Source organism: Pleurodeles waltl, chromosome 7 (genome assembly GCF_031143425.1).
Source record: "Pleurodeles waltl isolate 20211129_DDA chromosome 7, aPleWal1.hap1.20221129, whole genome shotgun sequence".
NCBI classification, from domain to species: domain Eukaryota; kingdom Metazoa; phylum Chordata; class Amphibia; order Caudata; family Salamandridae; genus Pleurodeles; species Pleurodeles waltl.
The window spans coordinates 945,382,305-945,396,162 of NC_090446.1; the positions used below are offsets into that span (position 1 = coordinate 945,382,305).

The 13,858-nt window shown below is 46.7% G+C and overlaps 1 protein-coding gene across 1 annotated transcript in view; it reads right to left on the reverse strand.

Moving 5' to 3' along the window:
• Positions 1-13,858, reverse strand: part of DNAH17 (dynein axonemal heavy chain 17) — a 7,556,186-nt gene that overhangs the window by 617,260 nt on the left and 6,925,068 nt on the right. The window contains exon 46 of the mRNA XM_069201738.1: positions 12,850-12,945. Coding sequence (XP_069057839.1) covers positions 12,850-12,945 — 96 coding nt within the window. The remainder of the gene's footprint in view (positions 1-12,849; positions 12,946-13,858) is intronic.

Here is a 13,858-nt window from a genome sequence, read left to right on the forward strand (position 1 = left end):
AGTCACCCCTCCTTGGATTCCCCTAGGTCTCTAGTTTTCAGAAATGCACAGGTTTGGTAGGTTTCCCTAGGTGCCGGCTGAGCTAGAGGCCAAAATCTACAGGTAGGCACTTTGCAAAAAACACCTCTGTTTTCTTCCAAAAATGTGGATGTGTCCACGTTGCGCTTTGGGGTGTTTCTTGTCGCGGGCGCTAGGCCTACCCACACAAGTGAGGTATCATTTTTATCGGGAGACTTGGGGGAACGCTGGGTGGAAGGAAATTTGTGGCTCCTCTCAGATTCCAGAACTTTCTGCCACAGAAATGTGAGGAACATGTGTTTTTTTAGCCAAATTTTGAGGTTTGCAAAGGATTCTGGGTAACAGAACCTGGTCCGAGCCCCGCAAGTCACCCCATCTTGGATTCCCCTAGGTCTCTAGTTTTCAGAAATGCACAGGTTTGGTAGGTTTCCCTAGGTGCCGGCTGAGCTAGAGGCCAAAATCTACAGGTAGGCACTTCGCAAAAAACACCTCTGTTTTCTTCCAAAAATTTGGATGTGTCCACGTTGCACTTTGGGGCGTTTCCTGTCGCGGGTGCTAGGCCTACCCACACAAGTGAGCTATCATTTTTATCGGGAGACTTGGGGGACCCTGGGTGGAAGGAAATTTGTGGCTCCTCTCAGATTCCAGAACTTTCTGCCACAGAAATGTGACGAACATGTGTTGTTTTAGCCAAATTTTGAGGTTTGCAAAGGATTCTGGGTAACAGAACCTGGACCGAGCCCCGCAAGTCACCCCTCCTTGGATTCCCCTAGGTCTCTAGTTTTCAGAAATGCACAGTTTTGGTAGGTTTCCCTGGGTGCCGGCTGAGCTAGAGGCCAAAATCTACAGGTAGGCACTTCGCAAAAAACACCTCTGTTTTCTTCCAAAAATTTGGATGTGTCCACGTTGCACTTTGGGGCGTTTCCTGTCGTGGGTGCTAGGCCTACCCACACAAGTGAGCTATCATTTTTATCGGGAGACTTGGGGGACCCTGGGTGGAAGGAAATTTGTGGCTCCTCTCAGATTCCAGAACTTTCTGCCACAGAAATGTGAGGAACATGTGTTGTTTTAGCCAAATTTTAAGGTTTGCAAAGGATTCTGGGTAACAGAACCTGGACCGAGCCCCGCAAGTCACCCCTCCTTGGATTCCCCTAGGTTTCTAGTTTTCAAAAATGCACAGGTTTGGTAGGTTTCCCTGGGTGCCGGCTGAGCTAGAGGCCAAAATCTACAGGTAGGCACTTCGCAAAAAACACCTCTGTTTTCTTCCAAAAATTTGGATGTGTCCACGTTGCACTTTGGGGCGTTCCCTGTCGCGGGCGCTAGGCCTACCCACACAAGTGAGGTATCATTTTTATCGGGAGACTTGGGGGAACGCTGGGTGGAAGGAAATTAGTGGCTCCTCTCAGATTCCAGAACTTTCTGCCACAGAAATGTGAGGAACATGTGTTTTTTCAGCCAAATTTTGAGGTTTGCAAAGGATTCTGGGTAACAGAACCTGGTCCGAGCCCCGCAAGTCACCCCATCTTGGATTCCCCCAGGTCTCTAGTTTTCAGAAATGCACAGGTTTGGTAGGTTTCCCTAGGTGCCGACTGAGCTAGAGGCCAAAATCTACAGGTAGGCACTTCGCAAAAAACACCTGTGTTTTCTTCCAAAAATTTGGATGTGTCCACGTTGCGCTTTGGGGTGTTTCCTGTCGCGGGCGCTAAGCCTACCCACACAAGTGAGGTATCATTTTTATCGGGAGACTTGGGGGAACGCTGGGTGGAAGGAAATTTGTGGCTCCTCTCAGATTCCAGATCTTTCTGCCACAGAAATGTGAGGAACATGTGTTGTTTTAGCCAAATTTTGAGGTTTGCAAAGGATTCTGGGTAACAGAACCTGGTTAGAGCCCCGCAAGTCACCCCTCCTTGGATTCCCCTAGGTCTCTAGTTTTCAGAAATGCACAGGTTTGGTAGGTTTCCCTAGGTGCCGGCTGAGCTAGAGGCCAAAATCTACAGGTAGGCACTTTGCAAAAAACACCTCTGTTTTCTTCCAAAAATGTGGATGTGTCCACGTTGCGCTTTGGGGTGTTTCTTGTCGCGGGCGCTAGGCCTACCCACACAAGTGAGGTATCATTTTTATCGGGAGACTTGGGGGAACGCTGGGTGGAAGGAAATTTGTGGCTCCTCTCAGATTCCAGAACTTTCTGCCACAGAAATGTGAGGAACATGTGTTTTTTTAGCCAAATTTTGAGGTTTGCAAAGGATTCTGGGTAACAGAACCTGGTCCGAGCCCCGCAAGTCACCCCATCTTGGATTCCCCTAGGTCTCTAGTTTTCAGAAATGCACAGGTTTGGTAGGTTTCCCTAGGTGCCGGCTGAGCTAGAGGCCAAAATCTACAGGTAGGCACTTCGCAAAAAACACCTCTGTTTTCTTCCAAAAATTTGGATGTGTCCACGTTGCATATTGGGGCGTTTCCTGTCGCGGGTGCTAGGCCTACCCACACAAGTGAGCTATCATTTTTATCGGGAGACTTGGGGGACCCTGGGTGGAAGGAAATTTGTGGCTCCTCTCAGATTCCAGAACTTTCTGCCACAGAAATGTGAGGAACATGTGTTGTTTTAGCCAAATTTTGAGGTTTGCAAAGGATTCTGGGTAACAGAACCTGGACCGAGCCCCGCAAGTCACCCCTCCTTGGATTCCCCTAGGTCTCTAGTTTTCAGAAATGCACAGTTTTGGTAGGTTTCCCTAGGTGCCGGCTGAGCTAGAGGCCAAAATCTACAGGTAGGCACTTTGCAAAAAACACCTCTGTTTTCTTCCAAAAATTTGAATGTGTCCACGTTGCACTTTGGGGCGTTTCCTGTCGCGGGTGCTAGGCCTACCCACACAAGTGAGCTATCATTTTTATCGGGAGACTTGGGGGACCCTGGGTGGAAGGAAATTTGTGGCTCCTCTCAGATTCCAGAACTTTCTGCCACAGAAATGTGAGGAACATGTGTTGTTTTAGCCAAATTTTGAGGTTTGCAAAGGATTCTGGGTAACAGAACCTGGACCGAGCCCCGCAAGTCACCCCTCCTTGGATTCCCCTAGGTCTCTAGTTTTCAGAAATGCACAGTTTTGGTAGGTTTCCCTAGGTGCCGGCTGAGCTAGAGGCCAAAATCTACAGGTAGGCACTTTGCAAAAAACACCTCTGTTTTCTTCCAAAAATGTGGATGTGTCCACGTTGCGCTTTGGGGCGTTTCCTGTCGCGGGCGCTAGGCCTACCCACACAAGTGAGGTATCATTTTTATCGGGAGACTTGGGGGAACGCTGGGTGGAAGGAAATTTGTGGCTCCTCTCAGATTCCAGAACTTTCTGCCACAGAAATGTGAGGAACATGTGTTTTTTTAGCCAAATTTTGAGGTTTGCAAAGGATTCTGGGTAACAGAACCTGGTCCGAGCTCCGCAAGTCACCCCTCCTTGGATTCCCCTAGGTTTCTAGTTTTCAAAAATGCACAGGTTTGGTAGGTTTCCCTGGGTGCCGGCTGAGCTAGAGGCCAAAATCTACAGGTAGGCACTTCGCAAAAAACACCTCTGTTTTCTTCCAAAAATTTGGATGTGTCCACGTTGCACTTTGGGGCGTTCCCTGTCGCGGGCGCTAGGCCTACCCACACAAGTGAGGTATCATTTTTATCGGGAGACTTGGGGGAACGCTGGGTGGAAGGAAATTAGTGGCTCCTCTCAGATTCCAGAACTTTCTGCCACAGAAATGTGAGGAACATGTGTTTTTTCAGCCAAATTTTGAGGTTTGCAAAGGATTCTGGGTAACAGAACCTGGTCCGAGCCCCGCAAGTCACCCCATCTTGGATTCCCCTAGGTCTCTAGTTTTCAGAAATGCACAGGTTTGGTAGGTTTCCCTAGGTGCCGACTGAGCTAGAGGCCAAAATCTACAGGTAGGCACTTCGCAAAAAACACCTGTGTTTTCTTCCAAAAATTTGGATGTGTCCACGTTGCGCTTTGGGGTGTTTCCTGTCGCGGGCGCTAGGCCTACCCACACAAGTGAGGTATCATTTTTATCGGGAGACTTGGGGGAACGCTGGGTGGAAGGAAATTTGTGGCTCCTCTCAGATTCCAGATCTTTCTGCCACAGAAATGTGAGGAACATGTGTTGTTTTAGCCAAATTTTGAGGTTTGCAAAGGATTCTGGGTAACAGAACCTGGTCAGAGCCCCGCAAGTCACCCCTCCTTGGATTCCCCTAGGTCTCTAGTTTTCAGAAATGCACAGGTTTGGTAGGTTTCCCTAGGTGCCGGCTGAGCTAGAGGCCAAAATCTACAGGTAGGCACTTTGCAAAAAACACCTCTGTTTTCTTCCAAAAATGTGGATGTGTCCACGTTGCGCTTTGGGGTGTTTCTTGTCGCGGGCGCTAGGCCTACCCACACAAGTGAGGTATCATTTTTATCGGGAGACTTGGGGGAACGCTGGGTGGAAGGAAATTTGTGGCTCCTCTCAGATTCCAGAACTTTCTGCCACAGAAATGTGAGGAACATGTGTTTTTTTAGCCAAATTTTGAGGTTTGCAAAGGATTCTGGGTAACAGAACCTGGTCCGAGCCCCGCAAGTCACCCCATCTTGGATTCCCCTAGGTCTCTAGTTTTCAGAAATGCACAGGTTTGGTAGGTTTCCCTAGGTGCCGGCTGAGCTAGAGGCCAAAATCTACAGGTAGGCACTTCGCAAAAAACACCTCTGTTTTCTTCCAAAAATTTGGATGTGTCCACGTTGCACTTTGGGGCGTTTCCTGTCGCGGGTGCTAGGCCTACCCACACAAGTGAGCTATCATTTTTATCGGGAGACTTGGGGGACCCTGGGTGGAAGGAAATTTGTGGCTCCTCTCAGATTCCAGAACTTTCTGCCACAGAAATGTGAGGAACATGTGTTGTTTTAGCCAAATTTTGAGGTTTGCAAAGGATTCTGGGTAACAGAACCTGGACCGAGCCCCACAAGTCACCCCTCCTTGGATTCCCCTAGGTCTCTAGTTTTCAGAAATGCACAGTTTTGGTAGGTTTCCCTAGGTGCCGGCTGAGCTAGAGGCCAAAATCTACAGGTAGGCACTTTGCAAAAAACACCTCTGTTTTCTTCCAAAGATGTGGATGTGTCCACGTTGCGCTTTGGGGCGTTTCCTGTCGCGGGCGCTAGGCCTACCCACACAAGTGAGGTATCATTTTTATCGGGAGACTTGGGGGAACGCTGGGTGGAAGGAAATTTGTGGCTCCTCTCAGATTCCAGAACTTTCTGCCACAGAAATGTGAGGAACATGTGTTTTTTTAGCCAAATTTTGAGGTTTGCAAAGGATTCTGGGTAACAGAACCTGGTCCGAGCTCCGCAAGTCCCCCCTCCTTGGATTCCCCTAGGTTTCTAGTTTTCAAAAATGCACAGGTTTGGTAGGTTTCCCTGGGTGCCGGCTGAGCTAGAGGCCAAAATCTACAGGTAGGCACTTCGCAAAAAACACCTCTGTTTTCTTCCAAAAATTTTGATGTGTCCACGTTGCACTTTGGGGCGTTCCCTGTCGCGGGCGCTAGGCCTACCCACACAAGTGAGGTATCATTTTTATCGGGAGACTTGGGGGAACGCTGGGTGGAAGGAAATTAGTGGCTCCTCTCAGATTCCAGAACTTTCTGCCACAGAAATGTGAGGAACATGTGTTTTTTCAGCCAAATTTTGAGGTTTGCAAAGGATTCTGGGTAACAGAACCTGGTCCGAGCCCCGCAAGTCACCCCATCTTGGATTCCCCTAGGTCTCTAGTTTTCAGAAATGCACAGGTTTGGTAGGTTTCCCTAGGTGCCGACTGAGCTAGAGGCCAAAATCTACAGGTAGGCACTTCGCAAAAAACACCTGTGTTTTCTTCCAAAAATTTGGATGTGTCCACGTTGCGCTTTGGGGTGTTTCCTGTCGCGGGCGCTAGGCCTACCCACACAAGTGAGGTATCATTTTTATCGGGAGACTTGGGGGAACGCTGGGTGGAAGGAAATTTGTGGCTCCTCTCAGATTCCAGATCTTTCTGCCACAGAAATGTGAGGAACATGTGTTGTTTTAGCCAAATTTTGAGGTTTGCAAAGGATTCTGGGTAACAGAACCTGGTCAGAGCCCCGCAAGTCACCCCTCCTTGGATTCCCCTAGGTCTCTAGTTTTCAGAAATGCACAGGTTTGGTAGGTTTCCCTAGGTGCCGGCTGAGCTAGAGGCCAAAATCTACAGGTAGGCACTTTGCAAAAAACACCTCTGTTTTCTTCCAAAAATGTGGATGTGTCCACGTTGCGCTTTGGGGTGATTCTTGTCGCGGGCGCTAGGCCTACCCACACAAGTGAGGTATCATTTTTATCGGGAGACTTGGGGGAACGCTGGGTGGAAGGAAATTTGTGGCTCCTCTCAGATTCCAGAACTTTCTGCCACAGAAATGTGAGGAACATGTGTTTTTTTAGCCAAATTTTGAGGTTTGCAAAGGATTCTGGGTAACAGAACCTGGTCCGAGCCCCGCAAGTCACCCCATCTTGGATTCCCCTAGGTCTCTAGTTTTCAGAAATGCACAGGTTTGGTAGGTTTCCCTAGGTGCCGGCTGAGCTAGAGGCCAAAATCTACAGGTAGGCACTTCGCAAAAAACACCTCTGTTTTCTTCCAAAAATTTGGATGTGTCCACGTTGCACTTTGGGGCGTTTCCTGTCGCGGGTGCTAGGCCTACCCACACAAGTGAGCTATCATTTTTATCGGGAGACTTGGGGGACCCTGGGTGGAAGGAAATTTGTGGCTCCTCTCAGATTCCAGAACTTTCTGCCACAGAAATGTGAGGAACATGTGTTGTTTTAGCCAAATTTTGAGGTTTGCAAAGGATTCTGGGTAACAGAACCTGGACCGAGCCCCGCAAGTCACCCCTCCTTGGATTCCCCTAGGTCTCTAGTTTTCAGAAATGCACAGTTTTGGTAGGTTTCCCTAGGTGCCGGCTGAGCTAGAGGCCAAAATCTACAGGTAGGCACTTTGCAAAAAACACCTCTGTTTTCTTCCAAAAATGTGGATGTGTCCACGTTGCGCTTTGGGGCGTTTCCTGTCGCGGGCGCTAGGCCTACCCACACAAGTGAGGTATCATTTTTATCGGGAGACTTGGGGGAACGCTGGGTGGAAGGAAATTTGTGGCTCCTCTCAGATTCCAGAACTTTCTGCCACAGAAATGTGAGGAACATGTGTTTTTTTAGCCAAATTTTGAGGTTTGCAAAGGATTCTGGGTAACAGAACCTGGTCCGAGCTCCGCAAGTCACCCCTCCTTGGATTCCCCTAGGTTTCTAGTTTTCAAAAATGCACAGGTTTGGTAGGTTTCCCTGGGTGCCGGCTGAGCTAGAGGCCAAAATCTACAGGTAGGCACTTCGCAAAAAACATCTCTGTTTTCTTCCAAAAATTTGGATGTGTCCACGTTGCACTTTGGGGCGTTCCCTGTCGCGGGCGCTAGGCCTACCCACACAAGTGAGGTATCATTTTTATCGGGAGACTTGGGGGAACGCTGGGTGGAAGGAAATTAGTGGCTCCTCTCAGATTCCAGAACTTTCTGCCACAGAAATGTGAGGAACATGTGTTTTTTCAGCCAAATTTTGAGGTTTGCAAAGGATTCTGGGTAACAGAACCTGGTCCGAGCCCCGCAAGTCACCCCATCTTGGATTCCCCTAGGTCTCTAGTTTTCAGAAATGCACAGGTTTGGTAGGTTTCCCTAGGTGCCGACTGAGCTAGAGGCCAAAATCTACAGGTAGGCACTTCGCAAAAAACACCTGTGTTTTCTTCCAAAAATTTGGATGTGTCCACGTTGCGCTTTGGGGTGTTTCCTGTCGCGGGCGCTAGGCCTACCCACACAAGTGAGGTATCATTTTTATCGGGAGACTTGGGGGAACGCTGGGTGGAAGGAAATTTGTGGCTCCTCTCAGATTCCAGATCTTTCTGCCACAGAAATGTGAGGAACATGTGTTGTTTTAGCCAAATTTTGAGGTTTGCAAAGGATTCTGGGTAACAGAACCTGGTCCGAGCCCCGCAAGTCACCCCATCTTGGATTCCCCTAGGTCTCTAGTTTTCAGAAATGCACAGGTTTGGTAGGTTTCCCTAGGTGCCGGCTGAGCTAGAGGCCAAAATCTACAGGTAGGCACTTTGCAAAAAACACCTCTGTTTTCTTCCAAAAATGTGGATGTGTCCACGTTGCGCTTTGGGGTGTTTCTTGTCGCGGGCGCTAGGCCTACCCACACAAGTGAGGTATCATTTTTATCGGGAGACTTGGGGGAACGCTGGGTGGAAGGAAATTTGTGGCTCCTCTCAGATTCCAGAACTTTCTGCCACAGAAATGTGAGGAACATGTGTTTTTTTAGCCAAATTTTGAGGTTTGCAAAGGATTCTGGGTAACAGAACCTGGTCCGAGCCCCGCAAGTCACCCCATCTTGGATTCCCCTAGGTCTCTAGTTTTCAGAAATGCACAGGTTTGGTAGGTTTCCCTAGGTGCCGGCTGAGCTAGAGGCCAAAATCTACAGGTAGGCACTTCGCAAAAAACACCTCTGTTTTCTTCCAAAAATTTGGATGTGTCCACGTTGCGCTTTGGGACATTTCCTGTCGCGGGCGCTAGGCCTACCCACACAAGTGAGTTATCATTTTTATCGGGAGACTTGGGGGAACGCTGGGTGGCAGGAAATTTGTGGCTCCTCTCAGATTCCAGAACTTTCTGCCACAGAAATGTGAGGAACGTGTGTTTTTTTAGCCAAATTTTGAGGTTTGCAAAGGATTCTGGGTAACAGAACCTGGTCCGAGCCCCGCAAGTCACCCCTTCTTGGATTCCCCTAGGGCTCTAGTTTTCAGAAATGCACAGGTTTGGTAGGTTTCCCTAGGTGCCGGCTGAGCTAGAGGCCAAAATCTACAGGTAGGCACTTCGCACAAAACAGCTCTGTTTTCTTCCAAAAATTTGGATGTGTTCACGTTGCGCTTTGGGGCGTTTCCTGTCGCGGGCGCTAGCCCTACCCACACAAGTGAGGTATCATTTTTATCGGGAGACTTGAGGGAACGCTGGGTGGAAGGAAATTTGTGGCTCCTCTCAGATTCCAGAACTTTCTGCCACAGAAATGTGAGGAACATGTGTTATTTTAGCCAAATTTTGAGGTTTGCAAAGGATTCTGGGTAACAGAACCTGGTCTGAGCCCCGCAAGTCACCCCATCTTGGATTCCCCTAGGTCTCTAGTTTTCAGAAATGCACAGGTTTGGTAGGTTTCCCTATGTGCCGGCTGAGCTAGAGGCCAAAATCTACAGGTAGGCACTTCGCAAAAAACACCTCTGTTTTCTTCCAAAAATTTGGATGTGTCCACGTTGCGCTTTGGGGTGCTTCCTGTCGCGGGCGCTAGGCCTACCCACACAAGTGAGGTATCATTTTTATCGGGAGACTTGGGGGAACATAGATTAGCAAAATAAGTGTTATTGCCCCTTGTCTTTCTCTACATTTTTTCCTTCCAAATATAGGAGAGTGTGTAAAAAAGACATCTATTTGAGAAATGCCCTGTAATTCACATGCTAGTATGGTCACCCCGGAATTCAGAGATGTGCAAATAACCACTGCTCCTCAACACCTTATCTTGTGCCCTTTTTGGAAATACAAAGGTTTTCTTGATAGCAATTTTTTACTCTTTATATTTCAGCAAATGAACTGCTGTATACCCGGTATAGAATGAAAACGCACTGCAGGGTGCAGCTCATTTATTGGCTCTGGGTTCCTCGGGTTCTTGATGAACCTACAAGCCCTATATATCCCCGCAACCAGAGGAGTCCAGCAGACGTAACTGTATATTGCTTTCGATAATATGACATTGCAGGGAAAAGTTACAGAGTAAAACGTAGAGAAAAATTGATGGTTTTTTCACCTCAATTGCAATATTTTTCATTTTCAGCTGTTATTTTCTGTAGGAAACCCTTGTAGGATCTACACAAATGACCCCTTGCTGAATTCAGAATGTTGTCTACTTTTCAGAAATGTTTAGGTGTCTGGGATCCAGCATTGGTTTCATGCCCATTTCTATCACTGACTGGAAGGAGGCTGAAAGCACAAAAAATTGCAAAAATGGGGTAAGCCCCAGTAAAATGGCAAAATTGTGTTGAAAAATTGGGTTTTCTGATTCAAGTCTGCCTGTTCCTGAAAGCTGGGAAGCTGCTGAGTTTAGCATTGCAAACCCTTTGTTGATGCCATTTTCAGGGGAAAAACCACAAGCCTTCTTCTGCAGCCACTTTTTCCAATTTTTTTTTTAAAAAACGAATTTTTCACTGTATTTTGACCAATTTCTTGGCCTCCTTCAGGGGAACCCACAAAGTCTGGGTACCTCTAGAATCCCTAGGATGTTGGAAAAAAAGGACGCAAATTTGGCTTGGTTAGCTTATGTGGACAAAAAGTTATGAGGGCCTATGCGCGAACTGCCCCAAATAGGCAAAATAAGGCTTGGCACAGGAGGGGGAAAAGGCCTGGCAGCGAAGGGGTTAAGGTGCAGCTCAGTTTCTGGCTCTGGGTATCGTGTGTTCTTGAAAACCTATAAGCCCTATATAGAGCAGCGACCAGAAAGGTCTGTCAGACATAATGGTGTATTGCTTTTTTGAATCGGATATTGTAACCAGAAGTTACAGATAAAACCATTGTTACAAATAACAGTTCTTTCCTACTCATTTTCAATAACCCGTTTCATTTTAACAGTTAATTTATTCAAGAAAACCTTGAGGGATCTTCATAAATGAGTCCTTGCTAAAATCAGAATATTGGCTACTTTTCAGAACTGTATAGGTTTCCTAGATCACCCATGAGGTTCACACTGATTTCCAACTCAAAGTAAGTTGATAGCACACAAAACAGAAAAAATACACTACCTCCTAGAAAAATATAAAATCTGTGTTTAAATAACTGGGTTTTTGGTTCAGATCTACTTGTTTCTGAAAGTTAGGAAACAGTGATTTTACCACGGCCAACCTTTTATTTATGCCATTTTAAGGAAAAACAACAGAATCTCTTGTGCAGCACTTTCCCCCCATTTAAAAAAAGAAGAAACACAAATCAAATTTACCTTTATTTTGGCTATTTTTTCAGTCACCGCAAGGGGAATCCACAAACTCTGGGTATCTAGAATCCCACTGATGTTTGGGAAGGGTGCAAATTTAGCAAGGATAACTTATATGGAAAAATGTTATGCAGGGCCAAGTGCAAGGCACCCCAAATCGCAAAACAATTGCTCATCACTGAGGTGGAAAAGCCTCAGCAGTTAAGGGGGTTAAAGGGGTTCTCCAACAAATTGATCTAACTGTGAAAGAGAAACAATTCTCTTAAGAGTTCACCCAGTCTTGAAACAAATATATATTACAAATCATTTGAGTTATGACACTTTGGGGGTCATTACGACCCCGGCGGTCGGTGTAATAGTGGCGGTAGTACCGTCAACAGGCTGGCCGTACATTCCGCCACTATTATGACATTGGTGGTTTTGGCCAAAGCCAAACCGCCAAGTTAACACGCCGACTGCCACATTCTACAGTCTCCAGCCCGGTGGCCGTCACTAGGCCGCCCATGGAATTTTGACCCCGCCCACCACCATGGTTTCCGTGGTTTCTGTACCGCCACGAAAACCATGGCGGTAGGCACAATCAGTGCCAGGGAATTCCTTCCCTGGCACTGATAGGGGTCTCTTCTGCCCCCTTCACAGAGTTCTCCCCCACCCTCTCCCTCCCACCCCTTCACATATACACACATACACACACATACATACACACCCATACACACACACATACACACATTCACCCACGCATGCATACATTCATACACACTCACAGCAACACTCACGAACATACATCCAGGCACACACACAATCACACGACACAACATGCACGAACACACACACCCATTCATGCACAAATGCATTACACACACATGCACGCATTCACACACAGACACACACACCCACACACGCACACAACACCCCCTACCACCCTCTCCCGTCGGAGAACCTGACTTACCTGCTTGCAGGGGGTCCTCCTGCAGGAGACGGGGCGCGGCGATGCTGCCAGCAGCATCCGCCAGCAAAACACCCCCAGGTCGTATCATGGGACATGATACGGTCAGCGGCGTCCTGCTGCCGCAGCAGCGCCACAGTACCACCGTCCGCCACCATGACAGTAGCTGGAATTCCGCCAGCCTTCTGGAGGAATTCCGGCTACAGTCATAATTTGGTGGACGGCCGGTAGCCACGGCGACGGTATGTTGGTGGTCGTCGCCGTGGCAGTAGGCTGGTTTTGCCGCCTATCTTATAATGAGGGTTTTAGTACTTTATTTAGAAAGTCTATGAAACAGAAATTACATAACCGATTGGTATTTTCTTCAGATTAAGAGATATATTAAAAGAAATACCAAATAACGTGTGTTAACATAGGTACTACTCATCTTTCACATTTTCCCTCACAATTGCCATCCATATAATGGATAGCAGTAATGGGTAATAGATTTTCTTTCTTTATGATGCATCTGTGTTGCACATACAAATGTAAGTGAATGCACATGTTAAAAAATGTGCATTACTATGGTGAACACAGCTATTTCCTGGCAAAACAGTTACTGTGGACCTCTAAATGAGTCTCACACAACTGTGTTTTCAAGTTTATCTGAGTCATTTGGATGGCACAATATTATGAACTCATCCTAACTGCATACTTTAAGGTTTTAGCTGAATTCTTGCACCACAGAGACGTAGGCAATTAGCTGAAATGTTCACATCTAGTCACACAACTCCAATCGTTCTATTACAATTCCACCTCTACAGTTGTTTTGCACAGACTAATTTTGAACCTTACCTTATTGAGAGTGTTCAGGGCTTCTTGTGCAGCTAATAAGGCAGGTTCTGCTTTGGCCAAGTCTATTTCACACAGTCTTTGTTTCTCCATTACATTCTGAAAAGCAACATACAGTAAAGCCTGAGGTATAGCAGTCAAACTTTGGCACTTATTCTCTGCAGTGTCATAACTTGTAAAGCTACCTCAGTGGAATGCAATCAGGGTTCAATCGGACGCTTTCTAGTGGCTTTCAATATAAATCAATGTGAACAGTAAGACATGCTCTGGGACCTTAGTTATTCACACAATTTGTGTTTTTTCCAATTACCAGATTCCTACACCTGAATTAGGCAAACTTGCTATAAGTATTTGTTGCATTGTATTACTTGTATGTCTATTCACACCTTTATCCTCATATTGAGGATTTCTATTAATTTTACAGAGTCCAAAACAGATACCCTAACACTTTAAAGACTAGCACCTACATTTGAGCTTGCAATTAAATACCTCTAAACACTCCCAGCCTTCACCTCTTCTGTACTTTTGTGCACAGTTTAACCTCTTCTGTGATGTACAGTGGAATGAAATTCCACAAACATTTTTTTTTTTTAATTTAATGTTCACAATCTTAGTCTAGCTACCCTAATTTTTTTCTGAAACTTCATTGGCTGACCTATGGTAGTTAGCTCACTTAGCCTATTTGTCTCATCAATTTTAACCCAGACTGTTCATTTCTTAGTTCCGATCAAGGTTAAAGATCTTGTTTACTTGCCTTAGGTAACGCCTTCTCAGGTAGAGGCTCTTTCTAGCCACAGATTCCTTATCTTAGAATAAAACCTGGGCATCAGAATGGAACTGGGAATTATTCGTAAGCAGGACTTTGCGCACCAGTAGGTGGTATCCTCGGTGACGTGCGTATATGGGAACCATCCCAGCACACTGATGTCAGTTTCTTTTCAGCTACTTTCCATGCCAGAAATTGGGAGCCATGAAGAACACTGAACACTGATGCATGAAGCTAGGGCACTTT